The sequence below is a fragment of the Cydia fagiglandana genome, chromosome 9 (assembly GCF_963556715.1).
Source record: "Cydia fagiglandana chromosome 9, ilCydFagi1.1, whole genome shotgun sequence".
Taxonomy (NCBI): Eukaryota; Metazoa; Arthropoda; class Insecta; order Lepidoptera; family Tortricidae; genus Cydia; species Cydia fagiglandana.
The window spans coordinates 13,986,144-14,006,494 of NC_085940.1; the positions used below are offsets into that span (position 1 = coordinate 13,986,144).

The following is a 20,351-nucleotide window of genomic DNA, read 5'->3' on the forward strand; positions in this document are numbered from 1 at the left end:
TATGCGCGTGAATCGCGGGCGAAGCCGCGAACGCGAGTGTGGAGTCTAGTTCGCTGATATGCGAAATCGACTCCAGACTCGCGTTCGCGGCTTCGCGCCGCGATTCGCGCACGAGTGTGGAGCGGGCTTTACAGTGGTTTCTGCTGGAAGTGTCTCAGGACAAAAACGCAAACTAGGAGGTAAAAGATAAAAATAATACTTTAATTATATTTTTATTTTTTGACTTTCGTTTGAATTGAATATAACGTAATTTTACAACCTTGTTTAAGGTGAAGATGATGATTCCACAAATTCAAAACGAAATAAGGGTTATGACCCAAACAGTGTGCCATCGACCTCAACTTACGAGATTTCTGATAAAATGACACCACATCATTCAGAAATAGGTATTAAAATTTTATTAGTATTCATAATTTGCTACCTTTTTTTAGGGTTCCGTAGCCAAATGGCAAAAAACGGAACCCTTATAGGTTCGTCATGTCTGTCCGTCTGTCTGTCCGTCTGTCTGTCCGTCTGTCTGTCCGTGTATGTTACAGCCACTTTTTTCCGAAACTGTAAGAACTCTTGAAACTTGGTAAGTAGATGTATTCTGTGAACCGCATTAAGATTTTCACACAAAAAAACAATAAATTTTGGGGGTTCCCCATACCTACTTAGAACTGAAACACAAAAATTTTTCTTTCATCATACCCATACGGGTGGGGTGTCTATGGATAGGTCTTCAAAAATGATATTGAGGTTTCTAATATCATTTTTTTATAAACTGAATAGTTTGCGCGAGAGACACTTACAAAGTGGTAAAATGTGTGTCGTCCCCCCCTGTAACTTTTAAAATAAGTGAATGATAAATCTAAAAAAAAATGATGTACATTACCATGCAAACTTCCACCGAAAATTGGTTTGAGCGAGGCCTGGTAAGTATTTTTTTTTAATACGTCATAAATCGTAAACCGCAATTTTATTATGTTACTCGCTGGTACGGAACCCTTCATGGGCGAGTCTGACTCGCACTTTGCCGCTTTTTATTCTTAAACTGAATAAAGGCAAGTACATAATTTAATAATGTTATGTTACAGTAGTTTCTGCTGGACGAGTCTCAGGACAAAAACGCAAACTAGAAGGTAAAAGATTAAAATAATACTTTAATTATTACTTCCCGGCCGCCTAAACTGGGCTATAACCGCGAAAATCGAAGTTCGCAAATTGCGGGGATTTTTCTCTGTCACTCTAATTACGCCTTCGTTGGAGTAAAAGAGAAAGATCCCCGCAATTTGCGAATTTCGGTTTTCGCGGTAGCCGCTCTAGATAACGTAATTCAAGACCAAAAAAAGTAAGAAATGTTGCCACTTTTTTACTAGCGCGTCTTGTATTTATGTACAAATAAGTAACTAAAAGTACTTTTTTAAATAGTAGGAGTAAAATTACTAATGAATAAATTATCTTAACATGATTATTTATCAAAAGGAATTTACAATTTTACAAACAAATTATTGCAGTGGCAACATTGTCATACTTTTTTTGGTCTTGAATTACGTTTTGCAGTATAGGCGTTCAATTTTGTATGAAATTCCTTTACAGTTCTCTGGAGTTGCTCCGCCCTAAACGTGATACTTCGAAGCCTGATATAACGCCCGGAGCGACGACATTTCATTGCATGTTTGAGAAAAAATTGTTATTTTCTCAAACATACTTCGAAATGTATGCGTTAATATCATGAAATGAAGACATGAAGTTGCTCATTTGCTCGTCTCAACAAGATCTTTGACACAAGATAGTACTCAGGGTCTGATGATGGAGCCGGAAGGTGGTCACCGGTACCAATCAACCATGCAACTAAACCACTTCGTGTTTAGGCTCGTTTTATTCGTCTCAACAAGATCTTTGACACAAGATAGATAGTACTCAAGGTCTGATGATGGAGCCGGAAGGTGGTCACCGGTACCAATCAACCATGCAACTAAACCACTTCGTGTTTGGGCTCGTTTGATTTGTCTCAACAAGATCTTTGACACAAGATAGTACTCAAGGTCTGATGATGGAGCCGGAATGTGGTCATACCAGTTCGTTTTTAAACCCTCGTTGATACAAACTTTACAACCTATAGGTACCAAATGCAATGACGAAACATGTAAATAAGCGAGTACCTATAATTTCTTTCGAGTAATATACCTTCATAAGTACGAGTATGGGGCTATTAATAAATTACGTCGTTTCAAATGGAAGGAGGGGGGGGGGTCTGGAGATCGGATGATGTAGCATGACGTAGGAGGAAACAGAGTCATCCGAAGCATGAGTTTTGGATGATTTGAGGGGTGGGGCCCCGGTCAAAAATCGTCAAAAATAGATGACGTAATTTATGAACAGCCCCTATGTACATTTGCACTGCATTTAGTATTTTCGTACTTACCAAATAACAGTTTTAGGACTTTAAAAGTTAAGTACAGTTAGTGTTGTTATGGTTGATTTCAATATGCTTCGCGAAGGATCAAGAATGTTTAATCCATCATTGTAGTGCGAGTGTGGTAGAAGGAATCGGCATACTGAGCACGCACGGCCTGCCGCAGCGCGTAAAATACCTAAACTCGCTCAACCCCGAAATGTAATAGCGCTCTTAACGCCTTCTCGTAACTCATGAGGTCCTGGTAATTGCTCCGCGCTAAATTAAATTTTTAGACAGTTGTTTTCTCGATTTTGGCCACCGTAGCCTATAGAGACTAACAAGCAACGCTAAGTGGTTTTCGTAATCTATGGATGTTGCTATCTAGACGATTTCGTTATATATAATGACGAAATTACCTAGCACCTACGCCGCCGCCGCCGCCACTAACAAGTTCCTGTTACCAACTTGGTCGACATCCGCATAATGCGGATGTTGAAAATAATGCGGATGTTCCGCGGATGTGGATGTGGATGCGAATATCCGCAACATCCCTGATGTAAACTATTGAAGGTCCATTATTTAGCCTCAGTAAGAAGTTAATATCACACAAAATATTGCAGGTCGCATGGATTTTGAGCCATCTGAGGGCAGGTACCTGGCTTACCCCAACAACAGGGAAGTGACCTTATTGGAGTATGAGACTTGGGGACAAAGGATGACATTCACACACAGCTCAGTTAGTATTATTTCACTAACATGAGACTAATGTACATTACAATGCACATATTCGTGCAACCTAATTTGAACCTTCCATGAACCAAATAAAGTAGCATTTCTTTTGTTTCATTGTTTTTTAAGACAAACGAAATTCGTTCTAATTTACTTATCAAATAAGGTTCAAATTAAATAATTGTAAACTTTATATGGTGGATCTTAGAGGTTAATGCAGTCTTTCATTTTGCAATAAATTGTTATTGTAATTGGTAAATATTGAACAAAGTCTGATGTTTTTCTACCTGAGGAAGAGGCATAGGGCCAGGTGGGACCTCCATACAATTCAATGGACTTTGTGCACAAATTATACTGGAATACATAATTGTTCACTCTTTCCAATAATATATTGGATTATAAAGGAGCCTACTTAACAGTGGCGGCGCGTCCATTAAAGCCGATTCCCACCGGCTTGCCTGTTTTTGGACGTTCGAGCTGTAAAAGAAATATGTAAGCCAAATTTTATTAGCCCTGGCTTGCCTACGGATATGTTTCACGCGCCGCCCCTGCTACTTAAGCCAGATTTTTTCTACGATTTGAAGTTGCGATTGTTAGATTTGTTAGTTAGTATTGCAATTGTATATTTCAGATAAAATGTGCAATATCCCAATGTCGCTTTTCACCATGTGGTCAATATTTGGCGGCAAGCACCATAGCCGGGCAGATAGCGGTGTGGGAAGTACAGTCCGGTACTTGCACGGGCATCATCGAGCATCCCACATCACATAATGTTACAGCGATAGCATGGAACCCTAAAGGTAATATTATAATTAACTAAGAAACTTTTCGTTTTTATTATCATTATAATTTTCTTTTCTTGTTCTTTTATTTACGCTGTTGGTACAGTACGGATGTCTACCGTCTCCAATTCTCCCTCAATTGCTCAAAGGTTTACTGGAAGAGATCCCTTAAAGGGATAAGTTCGCCTTTGTACTAATGACGAATGTTATTTTTCCTGTTTTGTTTTGTTTTTTGTACAATAAAGTGTTTTACTACTACTACTACTAAAGGTATATAAAACTTATATTTACTATGCTTTTAGTAGACATACATTCCATACATATTTGTAAGGGTGGTGAGCTAATTAACAGTTATGCTGCATATACATTTGCGTCTGTCCACGACTTACCCCCTTATTCATAAACGTTTACTAAAGTTCACAAGCCGATAATAATCGTTTGTCCCTTTCTGACGTATATTAGTATGATGGAAATGGACAAACTATTATCAGCTTGTCAACTTTAGTAAGCGTTTATGGATAAGGGGGTTAATGCGTACAATTAGTACGTTCATCATCATCATCATCATCATCATCTGTTTTTTTGTACCCCATAATGTATTGAGCCGGAGCGCCATCTAACTCAGCAGTCGAATTTGAAGTAGGTCCGTTTTTTTTCTTAGACCAATAAGTCTCTGTGTATCCTGTATTGTATGTATCAGTGGCGGCGCGTCAAACATATTCATAGGCAAGCTGGGGCTAATTTGGCTTACATATTCCTTTACAACTCTGCTCAAACGTCCAAAAACAGGCAAGCCGATGGGAATCGGCTTTTATGGACGCGCCGCCACTGGTATGTATCTAAACTATTTATCTTTCAGGAAATGGTGTGTTGGCGTATTGCGATGTGTCCGGGCAGCTGGGTGCACTGATGAATTGCTATGGCAAGGACAGCAAGGCTGATGCTGATGCGCCTGACGATGTTGAAATGGTGGAGAGAGCTGATGATGGTAGGTTTATAATTATAAACTCCTCCTTCCGCCTCCTTGCATCGGTTTCCTCATCACCGAGGGTCGTGGCCACTTCTAGGGAACAGCTTCCCTTTGACAATTTGCCGCCATCTCTTTCTGTCTGTCGCCGAATGTATATAATTATAAATCACCAAATTGAGCAAAACTATCAGGGAATAAAGAAGTGGACCCAGTTACAAAATTGTCCTTATTAACAGCCAACCTGATGGCTTCACGTTTTAATACTAATGATTTCTTATTTCAGGTAATGACTTGGACAATTTGATCGAAAACTATAACAGTGACGACGATGACAACGCGATATCGCTAGAGAAGCTCAAGAATGAAACGCTAGGGTTGGGGACAGTGAGAGACGAAGACGAGTCAAGACCCGTGTCGCGGCACGAGCCGGCGGCGACCACGGTGCCGCCGCAGGCGCCGTTCCAGCTTTCTGCGACCCCGGGACACCTTGAACATAGGTACGAGAACTGTTAATATATATCTAAGATACTACAATGGTGATGATGACAACGCTATATCACTAGAGAAGCTCAAGAATGAAACGCTAGGGTTGGGGACAGTGAGAGAGGAAGACGAGTCAAGACCCGTGTCGCGGCACGGCACATACAAATTAGATTCGCGTTCACAAAGTTACTCACCACCTTGTACCATCAGCCGCAAAAGTGCATGGCGACTATGAATCAATTCATTCATAATTTCTCCACGCAAATTCGCAGCTCATTGTACTTCAAAAAACCTTTAATTTATTATAAAGCTTAAAATTATGTTGTTAACTGCATATGGTTTTTACCATTCCAGATACATGTGCTGGAACGACATCGGCATAGTCCGATGCCACACGCAGGAGAACGGCGAGTCGACCATTGACGTAGAGTTCCACGACACCAACCTCCACCACGGGATCAATCTCAACAACTACCTGAATCACACCATGGCCAGCCTGTCTGCGAGCGTGCTGGTGTTGGCCTGTGAAACGTCTAGGTTAGTTAGGCCCATTTGTATCATTCCGCCAACCCGGGGTTAACCGGTTAAACCTGGAGTTACCATGGTTATTTACCAGTACAATTTGACACTAGGTTAATGGTGAAAAAATTACTTATCCTTCCATAGAAAATGAACCAGCCAAAATGTATGAAACACCCTTTTCTTTTTCGCCATTTCGGTGTTGTCCCCATAGTAAAAGTTGTTCAGTATAATACCAAACCTGCCTGGCAACGGGAATGCAGTTATATTTTAGCCACCATGTATATCATTTTAATAACGTTAAAAAAACGTCTATAAAAATTATATAATGCATACCTAAGTTGAATTAGTTGTTATTTTCCTTAAGAATACATAAAATGGGAAACACTATGCATTCATCTCAAGGTTAATAATTATGAATGATTTGCGAAGATGAGGGTGAATTTTCCTTGCTAATGGGTATTTCTATAACTAATTGTGACAAATCAGATTTATGCAAATAATCTTTTAATGGTGCAATAAAAACTTTTTTTTGTACTCGTCGACTATAATTCTTGAATTAAGATTTCTTATACCAAACTTCAATTGGGTATTTTTAATGTATGGGCTCCCAACTCAACTATAATATTCATATCGATTCTGTTTAGTCAACTATAATGAAACTGACCAATCACAGCTTGCCGCGATCAAGAGGCCGCCGAAAGACGCTGGATGCGGGTCACTTCCAACCGGTACGAATGGAGGTCCAAGGGGGAGGCCTATGTTCAGCAGTGGACGTCTTATGGCTGAGATGATGATGATGATGATGATGAAACAAAATCTACCCTCAAATGGCTTCTTAAGTAAGCCAGTTGAGGTTGGATGAAAACATTACACGATCAAATAACGTAGGTTAAAGTCAGGTCGTTTGGTGACATATCTAGGCGGTTTTGCATTTGGTTGGTTAACCAATAAATCTTATAACTACCCGAAAATGTAAAAATTGTTTGTTTACTTTTATTTAAATACCTAAAGATACAGACTACAAGTGCTGGTATTAAAAAAAAGGTGGTACCAGAGTTAGGCTTGCAACTTTCAAAAAGATGATTATACAATCAAATCCTTTATTATGTATGACCTTTCCGGAACATCGAATTGTGTGTAATGCCAACTCCTATGTTGAATAAGACATGCACAAGATTTTAATGGTGATTATTATAGATAGACTACGCAATAGCTAATCTATTAAAAAAATATCTATATCTTACAGCAAACTAGTATGCATATCGCTGGTCGGCAGCAGCAAGGAGTGGAGCGTTTCCATGCCCGATACCGAGGAGATCCTGTGCGTCACGGCGGGCAGCGACGTCGTCGCGTGTGCGACTAACGCGAGGTTGCTGCGGCTGTTCACGCCAATGGGCACGCAGAGACAGGTCTGGTAAGTATTTTTTTTTAATACGTCATAAATCGTAAACCGCAATTTTATTATGTTACTTGCTGCTACGGAACCCTTCATGGGTGAGTCCGACTCGCACTTGGCCGCTTTTTAACGCGTGTTGAAAAAGCTCCCGTGCGAATGGGGGCTTACGTAATTTTAGAGATCTAAGCATACATACAGACAGGCAGCGGGAAGCGACTTTGTTTTATACTATGTAGTGATGAACAATTTGTTACTAATCATAATTATTATTAACAAATCATTTTGTTTTAGATGATGCTTCGACTTCAAGGGTAAAAACGAATAAAACCACAGATTGTATACGAGGAACACCGCCAAAATATGGCTACAGCAACATAGAAATACCTCCACGAAAAAAAAAACTTGTAAAAAAGTTGCAGCGAACACAGTGTTTGTTATCATCACTCTCAAAAACATCCGTCGATTTGGACAAATTAGATTCCGATTTTCTGAAAAATGTTGTATCAGACTCTCTGAAAAATCAAGCCCGGAAACCTAGAGGCAAGCGATGGAATTTAATTAACAAAATTTCTGCTGTACTTTCATAAAGTATCTTCTGTAATGCTAGATCCAAAACAAAAACATAAAATGAAAGTGAAATATGCCGCTCAAACTCTAAGTAATACTTTCGCAGCTATTCTAAAGATGATTGCAGAAAAATATGAAGACACAGAGTACGGAAAAGAAGTGGCACAAACATCCGAGGTAGTACGGGACCTTAATAATTTATTTGATTCTACTAATGGCCCATCAAACCCAAAAGATGTAATAAAGGGACGAAGACAAAATGTGTCTCGTAAAACCAATCACATAGAAATCTGGAATAGTTTTTTGAAAAAGCTGAAGTCAATGGAGTTCATGAAATCAGATAGCAGGTTAAGATTAAAAAGAGTCAGATGCGTGGAAGGTTATATTGTAACCATAAATTCGCTTAAAGATATCTGGTGTTATTGTAAGGATCAAGGATTTAACTATTTGAATTTACGCTCACTGAATCAAGACGCTCTTGAAAACCTATTCGGACTTATACGACAGAATAGCCCTACAAATCGAAATCCTACCTGCACACATTTTGTAAGTGCATTGAAATCAATTCATATTTCTGGAATGAATGCACCACATAACCGAGGATCTAATTGCGAAGAAGATTTGAACAAGTTATTGCTTGTCAATCCATTATGCCAACATGATGTTGATGGTGATGAGAAACTCACATCAATGACTACCAATGAAGAAGAAGAATATCCTGTTTTAATGATACCTGAAAATGAATTAGAGGAGCAAATTGAAACAGATTTAACAGACATAGAAAATCAACCTATTGTATATTTAAGCGGTTACATAGCTTATAGACTGTTGAAGAACGTAAGCTGTCAAATGTGTTCTAATTTGCTGAAACTGGAAGATGTTACAGATCACCCAATGTATAAATTTATAAGCTTGCGGGAGTGGTGGCAAGAAAAGAAATAATTAACGTACCCATCTATCCAGCTGTGTCGTACAATTGAGGAAGCGAAAAACTATTTTGAAAAAAATAGTCATTTATTATATGAAGAAAATGTCGGGCAAATGTTTTGCACACTCTTTGCGGCAAACATTAACATAACCTGGTGGACATGTAAGGAACATGAGGATTTCATGAAAAAACAATTATTTTGGCTTGTGACCAAAATCTTAATTAGAAGACAGTGCCAAATATTAAATTCGGATATTATTAAAACAGAAGAAATTTCTGCGAACGCTGCAAAGATAGCTCAACTAAGAAGCGCTGCAAAATAATATATGTAATAACGAGTATGCAATATCAATTCCACGCGGACGAAGTCGCGGGCAACACCGCGACTTCGTCCGCGTGGAATCTTATCTTCAACATTTTACATCTTTAGTACCTATAATTTTCATATCCAAGCAATGTTGACATTTTTTAGCAAGTTGTATGAAGTTTTAAGTCAAGTGGATTTTGATGTTGGTTGCTGAAATTACTTTTCTTGTATTCTCATAATAGGTACCTATGCCCTTATACAAAGATTCAAGTTCCGCATTCCGCACTCACTAAATATCTGATCTCCATACAAACTTTCAACCCCTTTTTCACCACCTTAGGGGATGAATTTTCATAAATGCTGAAATGAGTTTTCTTGTATTTTAATTTAAAACGTTTTTACAAAGTTTCAAGTTCCTTGCTTAAAATAAAATTTGCACCCGCAGACAAACTTCCATCCCCTTTTTAACCTCCTTAGGGGTTGAAATTCCAAAAACGTTGCAATCACTTTTTTTTGCAATCGGCTATTATGCCTTTCTAAGAAGTTTCAAAACCATTTGTAATGGATTCAAACTTTCAACCCCTTTTTAACCCTGTTAGGGGATGAATTTTACAAAACGCTGAAATTACTTTTCCTGTCTTCTAATAATATCCCTAAATACAAAGATTCAAGTCCAACACTCGAAAAAATGTTTGATATCCATACAAACTTTCAACCCCTTTTTCATCACTTTAGAGGTTGAATTTTCAAAAACGCTGAAATTAGTTTTCTTGTATTTAAATAATATATCTTTCAACGAAGTTTCAAATTCGTAGCTCAAAAGAAAACTTTAACCCCATACAAATTTTACGTTCATAACATAAGCGTATTGTAATAATAAACTATCTGTATCATATCTTTAATATGTTAAATAAAATTATTTTTATATTTTGCTTTTATTTTATTAATCCTAGTGATACTCAAAATTTACTGTTACTATAGTACAGTACAGCAGCATGTACAGTCGCCATCAGATATATCGAAGCGGCCAAAGTGCTCACAAATATCTGAACACGCCTCTATTGTCATGGCGCTAGGTGCGTGTTCAGATATTTTTGAGCACCTCGGCCGCTCCGATATATCTGATGGCGACTGTATCGCACATTTATCGATATCGATAAAGAGTAGGTACGCCAGTAGTGGCAAGCCCTAGTGTTGTTTTTTTTTGTGTTGGCAATATTGACATGTATTTGGTGTGTTGGCACAATGTACGTTCATAATTCGGTTTAAGGCTTGTTCGAAAGTGCCGACTCTTAAAACGTAGTGATTATATGCTCAGTGGTTATGGCGTTGCGCCGCTGTCAGGCCTCCAACCGCCGCGGTTCCGGTTTATGTGGACGACCTCTCGTTATTCCCCTCATCACTTGTTTAGCCTTTCTCTTTCTCTGAATTCAATACTACAAGCATAGACTGATACTATATTGAAGGAAACACGCATTATATGAAATCCTCTTTATTATTTTCATCTATTTAATCAAAATCACAAGTAAAACTCGTTTTCAAGGCATTCTCTTCTCATAAAATTAATACTCATATAGAATTACTTAAATGTACATACACATTCTTTACACTATTTACAAAAGGAACTTACACTAGTACATTCTGCATTATGTAATAGAATTTACTGAATTTAGGACACGCACATTCTATGGAGTGTCCACGACATTTATTTTAAAATACAAAACAACCATAGTCAACTTTATTAGCTGCTTCTTCACACATAGTCAGATCTCACATACAAATGAAGTCGCCTTTAGGAATTACCGTAGGGGCAGTTTGACATTCGCGGTCGACCCTATTTTTGAACCCTGAAAATAGTGAGAATCACATAAATAGCATCGCTCATTAAATAAATTTGTATTGCCCCAGACAGGGATGCCTAATGTGCGGTGTTCCACAAATTACAGAAGTAATAGCATTAGGACTCAAGCTTATTATAGTACCACGAAAATAACCGTGTACATGATAATAGACTTTCAGTCAATGTCATTAGAGCTCAATACGCGGTGAATTTTCGTGGTATTGCCTGTTAATTATGACTGTGATCTGTGTTTCCGGAAACTCCGCTTGTCGGCCTGCCGCGTCAGAATATCGGACACGAAGTTACGGTGTGTAAATACTCGGAGGATGTCTTCGCGGGCTTCCTGGATGCCTTCGCAGACTATCTTGCTTCTTTGAATGTTGCCCTGTATAAAGAAATAAGTAAAATGATTTTAAGTTTTTAATGTTTATACAATTGGTATTTTTATCTTGTTGTAATAATTAGATTAAGTGAATATTATAAAGATCATACGATTAGGCGGCGTGTTTTAATTTAAATATTGACTTGTTACCTTGAGCAGCTCGAGTAGTGTGTGCGAGTGCGGTTGCAGCGCGGCAGTGGCGCGGTTCGGAAGCGCCTCCAGCGCGCGCAGCACGCCCGCCAGCTGCGACCCCACGTCCGCTTCCAGCGACACCTGCACCCACGCAACGGGTTAAATGACAACTATAATAGCAATGCGCGAAGGTCGGAACTATCCCCTGTCGAGGCAGAGGCGATTTAGCGACCATACTACATATTTGGTTGAACTGTCACGGCACGGACACGGAGCACGGACGGAGACGGGTTATCCCACATTCGCCCACGAACCTTGTAACATATAATTTAACAATGAGGGTTTCCGTGATCGAGTTTTTCACTAGATGACAGCACCGTGGCACAATAAATAATAGTAGTACAGAATACCCACTCTATAACAAAACGCGTCTGTTACAATTAGGACAGATATGGCCGCTAGGTGGCGACAGCGCCACGCGCGGCTTATGGCTAGCCACCAAAATTGATGTGGAACGGATGTACTTTTAGCTACCTGTAGCAAAGCGATGAAATCGCGAGTGAGCCACGCCTGACCGTGGCGAGAGGTCCAGCTGTCAGAACCCACCAATCATGTTTAGCCATGTTTTTTTATTGGTGGATTTTGACAGCAGCTCTCAAAAAGACCTCTCGTCACGGCGCTGCCATCTACCGGAAACCCTCAGTGCTGGTGTAGTAAACACTTTAAGGCTGCGGTACTGACCAGGTCGTCCATCTGCGCGGTGAGGTGGTGCACCTTCCAGCCCTCGGCGGTGCCGAGCACGTGGCGCTGGCTCGCGATGGCGAGGATGTCTCTGGCGCGCGGCTCGCGGCGCCGCACGTCGCCCGGCCGCGCGAAGTGCAGCGCCGTGGCGCGCCAGCCGCACACGTAGCTCGAGCTCAGCAGCGGCCCTGCACACGTCCCAACACTCATTACCGCGTACGCAAAACTCTTCTCGGAGCGTTTCTATAATTTTTTGCCATTTTATATATTTTGACCTTTTTTGCCACTTTTGTGTTATTTCTAGACAGGATCGCGAGCCCTTTTCATCCTTATAGGAGAAAAAAAGTATCCTAAAATACCCATAAATTTTTCAAACTTTCCTTTTTGTTACCGCCATACAAAGTGTATGGGGAAATGGTAACAGAAGAAAACTCTGGAACTTTTTTATTTCCCATTAGGATCGAAAGAGCTCGTGATTCTGAGTCTACTCAGATAACAACAAAAATACTAAACTAATAACAACAAAAAAGTGGCAAAAAAGGTCACAATGTATAAAAATGGCAAAAAATAAAAGAAACGCTCCTCTATAAACAAGCAGGGCGACGTTCTAATATAAGTACATTCATAGCGTATTCCTGCATACATGTAAACCCGCAGAGATGACTTACTTTTTGGCGGCGGCTTCACCTCGACGGGGGGTGGCGTGGGGGGCGCATCCTCGGGGGGGAACTCGCATTGTCTGACGTCATTGGTTAGCCTGCGACACATTACACGATTACATTATGATTCGTTATTTCTTAAAAAAAAAAACAGATTCTAATTCATTGTACACCAAAAGAATCGGCGTGTGGCTCCGGTGAATCTGGCCAAGATCTCGCAGTCATGATGAAAGAAAGGGACCGAATCCTCCTGTTGGCACGTGCTCTCAGCGTGTTCGGTCGTGCATAGAGACCTGATATGTGAATAGTACCAGGCGTGGCTCACTCCGCGATTTCGTCGCTTTGGTACAGGTAGTTAAAAGTACATCCGTTCCACACCAATTTCGGTGGCTAGCCATAAGCCGCGCGTGGCGCTGTCGCCACCTAGCGGCCATATCTGTCCTGATCGTAACAGACGCGTTTTGTTAGAGAGTGAGTCTTCTGTACCTAGTAGCAAAAAGAATAGATAGTATAGAGGGGTCCTGTCGTAGTAAATGTTGTAGTCACTGTAAATTTACTGCCATCTATCGACACACGACTACAACTCAAAATAAACACGTATAAAATTATCAATAAAATGAGTATTTATGGATAAATGATTTTATTATTTTTATATCATTTTGACCCATGTTCATTCACTGATATCTATGTGTTAAAATTGTTAAATATGAAACGGTGTCGTCACGCCATCTAGCCGAGAATAGGCTAAAGGTGTGTGCGCCATCTATGCAAGAATGACTTTTTCTTGATTTCCGAGGCACGTTTTTTTCTTAGACTATATTCATCTTTTACGAAGTTACATATGTCTTTGCTAGTAGTATTATTTATTCTGTGTCAGTACTCACATCTGCTTGCGCGGCTTCTTCCTGGGCTCTAGGTCGGGGTGCGGGTCGGGCGGCGTGTCGGGCGCGGGCGAGGAGCTGGCCGACATGGTGGTGGAGCCCGAGCCGGAGCCTGCGCCTGCGCCGGCGCCGGCCGGCACGTCCTCCCACCCCGTGCGCCCGTACATGGCGGCTTGCTTTGTGGGTGACCTGGCATGTATTTGTGTATTGCTTAGTCACTTTCAATACGGAGAGTACTGTCAGCGCCTTCGATAGGTTATACGATGGTAGTAGTACAGTCATTATAGATTTTGACCCGTGAATAATAAAATGGCCGAGTTATTCAAGCACAACCGTTTTTTTGAAAAAAAAAACATTTTTCGAATATACGCAGGAGCCTGATTCAGTCTACTTTTTGAATTTACACTCCCAGTGACCCCCCCGAGGGACCTACGAAAAAAAATCCAAGTAGAACTAATTATTCACGGGTAGGGTCGGTTTTTTGGCTATAATGACTGTACTATAGCAACTGTGTAACTAGAGAAGAAAAAGCTCCTCTCGAAGGATGAATTTAGGGGGGGTCAAAAATCGTCAAAAATAGATGACTCAATTTATGAACAGCACCATTTTAGAAAATATACTATAAAACCTACTGCGGAAAATTTATGGTTGGTTTTAGAACCACCAACTTTGACATTTTAGAAGCTTACAAGTGGCCAAGGTAGTGTAATTAAAAAATATGCACCTTTGACCTATGACGGCGCGCCCCATAGCAGCCCAACGCTCACTATGAGGTTTGGTATCCCTAAATTTTGGAGTTAGGGCTGAGTTAGAAGGCGCGCGAACTCGCGTGCGATTTTAGTTACATTGCGGACTGTTGGTTATACGTCCAATTCAACCGACCGACCAAAATCCGCCATGTAATGAAACTCGCATGCGAGTTCTCGCATCGTCTAAATGAGCCCTCAGTTAAAAACGCTCCTGGTTGTGAGTACATACCCTTCAGCATCCCGTTTCCTCAGTATGGAGGGGCGCGGCGCACCGGGCGGCTGCGCCGGCGCCGCGGGCAGCGCCGCGCCGCGGATCTCAGTCAGCGCCTGCACCGCGTTCACCACGCTTACTGAAGTCACTGCTAACAAAAATTAAATAATAGTCAATCAATCAAAGCATTTATTTTCAGGCTACTAAGGCCCATACATACCTTACAGACTAACATATATATACACTAATAAGAAATCATTTTCGTGACTCAGTTTTCTGTTGCGGCGTCACATGCTCTGGTGTAGGATTCGGCAGATTCCCACGGAACCGCAACAACAGCACAACAACATGAAATTTTGTATATCCTCTATAAAAAACGTTTCCTAAAAGACAAGTACAATTGTAAAGGCGCGCTGTTGCCACATTCACGTTCGCTAGTTGCGGTGGGAGCGGTTGGGGTTGCGGCGCGCCGTTGCCAAGTTCACTTCAGACAGTTACCTAGCGGCTGCGGCTGCGGTTGCGGCGGGGGCTGCGCGTGCGACTGCGGCGGCGGCTGCGCTTGCGGCTGCGGCGGCGCCAGCGGCTGCAGGCGCGGCTGCGGCGGCGGCGCGCGGGGCACCTCGTAGTACAACTGCGGGGGTGCGCTGTTACCCACGCCGACACCGACCACCTGCATAAGGGCTGATTTAGACGGCGCGCGAACTTGCATGCGGTTTTAGTTACATTGCGGACTGTGGATTACGTCCGATTCAACCAATCAAAACCGGCATTGGAATGAAACTCGCATGCGAGTTCTCGCATCGTCTAAATCGGGCTTAAAGAATTCAATAAAAAGACACGCAAATTCGGGACTACAGTACAATTACGACTTTGCCAAAAGTAGGTTATACGAAAAAAAAATGTAAAAATCAATTTTAAGTGACAAGTTTACCAATAAAATTTATTTTTTATGTACAAATACATTCAAAAAACTGAAAAAAAAAAACAAAACAAAAAAAATTTTTTTGGCGAAATTGACCTATACTCATATTAAATGATTTACTTCTTTTGACCTCAGAAATGCGTGGTTAAAATTATTCGGTTTACTCATGTTACACCGTGTAGAGACGTGTATTTTTGAGAGAGATATGTTACCTTAGCAGGCTGGTAGTTCCTCGTCAGCAGCGGCAGAGGGCGAGCGGCCGGCGCGCGCACTGCACCCGCGATCACGCCGCTTGAGAGGCTCGCTACAAGATAAACAACATTTTATAGAATTTGAAAGGTTATAAACGAGTTTTCTTATTTATAAGTTATAACCTCAAGCCGGCCATACGTCAAACCTTGCCAAGCAAAATGAAATCTTGATTTTGTCAACACAAAGTTCAAATTAGAATGGAACAGGAGACCTTTTAATAGGTCCCTGGGCGGCTCGAGGATAAACAAGCGACCGTCGCTACGAGAAAACTCTTTTGCGACTACTCGCTTCTTGCTGGTAGGTAAAAGTCTCGCCGCCAGTTATCTATCTACATAGCAAGCGCTAATTAGTAAATTCGTTTCTTCTTACGAAATCTATACAAACGTATAGATTCTTGCACGAGAAAGCAGACTGCCATGCAATTGTGGCGTGTATCGAGCGTGACGCTCCGAGTGTGTGTGTCGTGACCGTCGGGTGAGTGGTTACGTTACGTACAGGCGAGCACGGTGGTGTTGGGCAGCGTGACGATGGCGGAGTGCTGCGGCGACGTGGCCGGCGGCGCGGGCGCGCGCGCGTTGTACACCAGCGCGCCGCGAGCGCGCCCGCCCGACCAACCTGCCGCAAACATTTACTATTTATGTGACGTTTATGCACTCACAATACCTCCACACAAATCAATTACCTACGTGACTTTTTTACCAGAACATAACACAACTCATTATTTAGATTTAACAGGCTATAGTCACCTTGTGCGGGCTGGGCGGGGCGCAGAGCTAGCGAGGCGCCGGCGGCGAGCCCGCGCGGCACGTGGCTGGCGGGAGCCTTGCTGACCGGCGCGTGGGCAGACACCGCCTTGCTCACCAACACTCCGCCGCTGTGAGGAGCCCCGCTTGTCAGAACTGCAAATATAAATCAATGTTTGCCTCCATGCTGAGTTTTAACTTCATTAAATGAAACATTCAAGTATAACTAGCCTAGTCTGGTATTGTAATGGGGCAGCGGCGCATTCTGAGGCAGCGTACGCACTGGGGAGCTCACCACCAGGTTACCAGTGCCTGTGACCAGTTGTCCACCCAGGCTGCCCACATTCAACACCTGTCCTATATAAAACTGACCTGGTCTGGTATTGTGGTGGGGCAGCGGTGGCAGCACGCGCACACTCTGCGGCAGCGTACGCACTGAGGAGCTCACCACCAGGTTACCAGTGCCTGTGACCAGTTGTCCACCCAGGCTGCCCACATTCAACACCTGTAGAAAATTACAGAATTAATATCAGTGTGACCCGAGAATAGTTATTGTTCACAGCAGACTGAATGCTGAAATCTAGCTAGATTATTTTATGAATACAATTTAGCCATTGTACTGGATGGTATTCTAAAAGTTTCGCGCATTATGTGTAATTTTATCTCTTGGTGGTGTAGGAACCAGCTCTGTATGATAATGTGGAATATTATTATTATTATTTGTTAGGCAGGCAGTTGAAATAACTGATAATGCCTGTATCTAGAGCCATCAACCGAGTTTTCAGTGTTGAGTAGAGTTTGCATTGTGCTTGTCTAGTTTATTCTTAAACTCATTGACACTTTGGGCCGATACTACGTCCTCTGGGAGTTTGTTCCAAGCTTTGACCACTCTGTTGCTAAAGAAGTGTCTATGAGGATTATTGTAGGACCTGCGGGACATCAGCTTATACTGATGACCTCTCAGACGGTTGTTGTTATTTCGTTCTAGCACTTTATGGAAATTTTTGAGATCATAGTGTTGGGTTAGTATTTTGTATGTCTCGATCAGATCTCCACGCTCTCTGCGCTTCTTCAAGGTTGTGAGCTTTAAGAAGTGTAGTATTTCTTCATAGGAGATGTTTTTGAGTTTCTTCGGTATCTTGGTGAAACTACGTTGAACTTTCTCCAACATCTCAATATCCTTGATAAAATAAGGGCTCCACACTTGAAACGCATACTCCAATATAGGCCTAACATAGGTTTTGTGGATTTTTAGCATCATATCTGGCGTCAGATTCCCAAAAGCTTTTCTTATGAGGTAGATAAGGCTCTTTGCTTTCTTAACAATTGTAGTTATATATGAATATGTTGTGTAAATTAATAATAAACAAAAAAAAGTAATAAAATAATAGTAGGTACTCTCACAGAGAGCATACTATACTAAAAATTTTATAAATATTTGTAACAAATTATAGTATGAACTTACAAAAAACAAAAAAAAAACTGGCCAAGAGCATGCCGGGGCCATGCTTTGTATGTAAATAATATTAGGCATCTACAGGGTTAGAAAAACAGATGTTATGTTTTACGTTACATTAAGAATCCTCGAGCATTATTTCTGGCTATGAATTATATTAGCCATTGCCTTGTTTTGGACTTTTATTGAATTCTAGATTATACAAACAAGATAATTGCTTCTGCAACTCAGGGGAATAATGACCTCAACATATTTTTGGCTTTAACCTATTTTGTGTAAGTTTGGCGAACCTACTATAAGTTTAAAATGTACAGTCGCCATCAGATATATCGGAGCGGTCAAGGTGTTCACAATATCTGAACACGCACTCGAACACCCTGACAATAGAGGCGATATATCTGATGGCGACTGTATCATACTTTTCTGAAAAAAAAATTAATTAAATTAATAAATTAAATATAAATATTTCAAAAAGGCTACTTAGATTTACCCAGTTAGAGTAGAGCAACATATTGTTACCTGTGTTCCGCTGACTGGGGATGCCACACTAACTTGCACACTAGGGCTGGAACTAGACACTTGCACAGACAGCTGAGTCCCCTGGCTAATGATCTGTGTAGCAGGCTGCAATATCTGGCCGCTGAGCAACTGTGGAGTTATGATCTGGGAACTCTGCCCCAAGAGCTGAGAACCCTGGCTCACTATTGATGTCCCTTGAAGGATTGGGGATCCACTGACAATCATCTGTTGCTGTAATATTAAATAATAATTGAAGAAATAAAAAGATAGAAACAAGTCTTCTCCAAAATAAGATAGTGACAGTAAAAATGTTTCTTATTGTGTTTAAAACCTAAATACAGAGGTACATTGTGGGAATAATCGTTTGTAAGCTCGTAAAAGTGTATAATATGGACGTACTTGCGAACCGACGCCAGGAGTTAGAATTTGAGAAGCAGGACGAATCAAGCCCATAGACCCGGCGTGAGTGATTATTTGACCTGCACCTGTTGTCTTGGGCTGGCTTGTAATCAAGTGAGTCATTTTCACCTCGGAATTGGATACACTTTTCACGATAGTGATTTTCTGTGGTGCCAAATCAATTGGATACATTTTGCCAGCAGTAATTGTTCTTTCATTCTCTAAATTGTTACTCATGGTAGATCACTTTGTTTCTTCTATCAATTTAACATGGTATCAGCGAACACTTCGGAAAGCCACAATTTTCAGAGATGTTTAATTCATAAATATTACAACTTTTATCAAAAACGTAAACGGAGACGAAAAGAACGCCAATGTAAACGTCAGTCAAGTCAAACAAATGACTTTTCTTTTACCACAGACAAAATATTTATGAAAAGTTTTTTTTATAAGCCTGGCCATACACGCACGGAATTTTCATTCGGTTTCCGTACGGAATGACAGGTGGGAACGAGACGTCGCTCTACAAATGCATAGCGTTATCTCGCTTGCACATGTCCTTCCGTACGGAAAATGGGATTAATAATGAGAACCATTTTAACTATGGAATATCACTAGTTTTTATTTGTCCTTTCCACATCTCGGGACCATGGGATCCCGGACTTTTGGGAGGCGTGCGTGGGGCCGAAGCCAACAGCGCAGAGGCCCTTTAAGACAATTTAATCTAAAGGCAAGGGATACACGTGTCGGATACTATCCCCGAACGCACAATGTGATACATCCGGAGATGGTCTCCGCCAGGTGCAAAGACTATTGGAGTGCAGCACTTTTGTGCTGCGATGGGAACTAAGGTCATGGGCTATAGATTTGAAAGTTGGATGGACTGGATAATGGGCTATGGGAGAGACTAGCGGACACCTGCCGTGACAATCAGTCTCAAAATTGTGTAAGACAGGTGGTGACTCGCCTACTCATTTAGTGGGCCCTACAACGGCCGCACGCACAGTGCGACAATAGGGCAACACTTCGGAGCGGCTGTAAGGTTGTCGAGAGGTGAGTCTGCGGTAGCCAGATCCCGGTGATCCGTTCAGCAGGCCGCCGGCGTTATGACATTTTACACTTCCAACCTGGAGCATAGGTCGCGCTCTTGCGACTCCACTCTGGCCGGCCAATCAAGGCAAGCACAGAGGCGAGGGCCAGATGACAGGGCCCTCTGGAATAGGGGTCCGCGGTGTCGCCACTCACCGTCAGCTCGCCACAAGCTGCCCCCATATGCCCCATATGGTTATTATAATTTTTTTTTTTTTTCTGGTTTACTCCCTGCAATTTTGCACAGGGTGAATTTTAATTATTATAATTATTGAATAATAAAGTCTGTCAAGCTATTTCCGTCAGAAGAAA

The 20,351-nt window shown here is 41.5% G+C and overlaps 2 protein-coding genes across 3 annotated transcripts; one reads left to right on the forward strand and one right to left on the reverse strand.

The window, feature by feature from the left end:
• Positions 1-2,991: 2,991 nt before the first annotated feature.
• LOC134667457 (WD repeat and HMG-box DNA-binding protein 1-like) lies at positions 2,992-9,991 on the forward strand. Its single transcript, XM_063524873.1, has 7 exons — positions 2,992-3,116; positions 3,741-3,909; positions 4,751-4,879; positions 5,145-5,358; positions 5,699-5,881; positions 7,113-7,280; positions 7,554-9,991. Coding segments are annotated over exons 1-7 (975 nt in total). The 5' UTR covers positions 2,992-3,005; the 3' UTR covers positions 7,555-9,991.
• A 549-nt stretch (positions 9,992-10,540) lies between these two features.
• LOC134667423 (BRD4-interacting chromatin-remodeling complex-associated protein) lies at positions 10,541-19,345 on the reverse strand. 2 transcript variants are annotated; one of them, XM_063524828.1, is made up of 13 exons: positions 18,951-19,345; positions 18,552-18,776; positions 16,949-17,081; positions 16,580-16,732; positions 16,329-16,448; positions 15,794-15,885; positions 15,158-15,329; positions 14,678-14,807; positions 13,703-13,888; positions 12,828-12,916; positions 12,160-12,347; positions 11,437-11,559; positions 10,541-11,289 (listed from the first exon to the last, which is right to left on the reverse strand). In XM_063524828.1, exons 1-13 carry the CDS (start codon positions 19,185-19,187, stop codon positions 11,137-11,139), a joined length of 2,001 nt encoding a protein of 666 aa, XP_063380898.1. In that variant the 5' UTR covers positions 19,188-19,345; the 3' UTR covers positions 10,541-11,136. The 2 variants fall into 2 exon arrangements, with proteins under 2 accessions (XP_063380898.1, XP_063380897.1); XM_063524827.1 differs by having other exon boundaries at positions 18,552-18,782.
• Between the last annotated feature and the right edge of the window lie 1,006 nt (positions 19,346-20,351).

What these genes read in the sequence shown, in the direction of transcription:
- LOC134667457 (XM_063524873.1), top strand. Translation starts at nt 3,006, where the DNA reads ATGGATTTTGAGCCATCTGAGGGCAGGTACCTGGCTTACCCCAACAAC. An exon ending in GGTGGAGAGAGCTGATGATG is followed by an intron (nt 4,880 to 5,144) that starts GTAGGTTTATAA and finishes TTCTTATTTCAG; the next exon opens with GTAATGACTTGGACAATTTG. An exon ending in TTGGCCTGTGAAACGTCTAG is followed by an intron (nt 5,882 to 7,112) that starts GTTAGTTAGGCC and finishes TATATCTTACAG; the next exon opens with CAAACTAGTATGCATATCGC.
- LOC134667423 (XM_063524827.1), bottom strand. Translation starts at nt 19,187, where the DNA reads ATGAGTAACAATTTAGAGAATGAAAGAACAATTACTGCTGGCAAAATG. An exon ending in CCCCGCCCAGCCCGCACAAG is followed by an intron (nt 16,449 to 16,579) that starts GTGACTATAGCC and finishes TGTTTGCGGCAG; the next exon opens with GTTGGTCGGGCGGGCGCGCT. An exon ending in GGAACTACCAGCCTGCTAAG is followed by an intron (nt 15,330 to 15,793) that starts GTAACATATCTC and finishes GCCCTTATGCAG; the next exon opens with GTGGTCGGTGTCGGCGTGGG.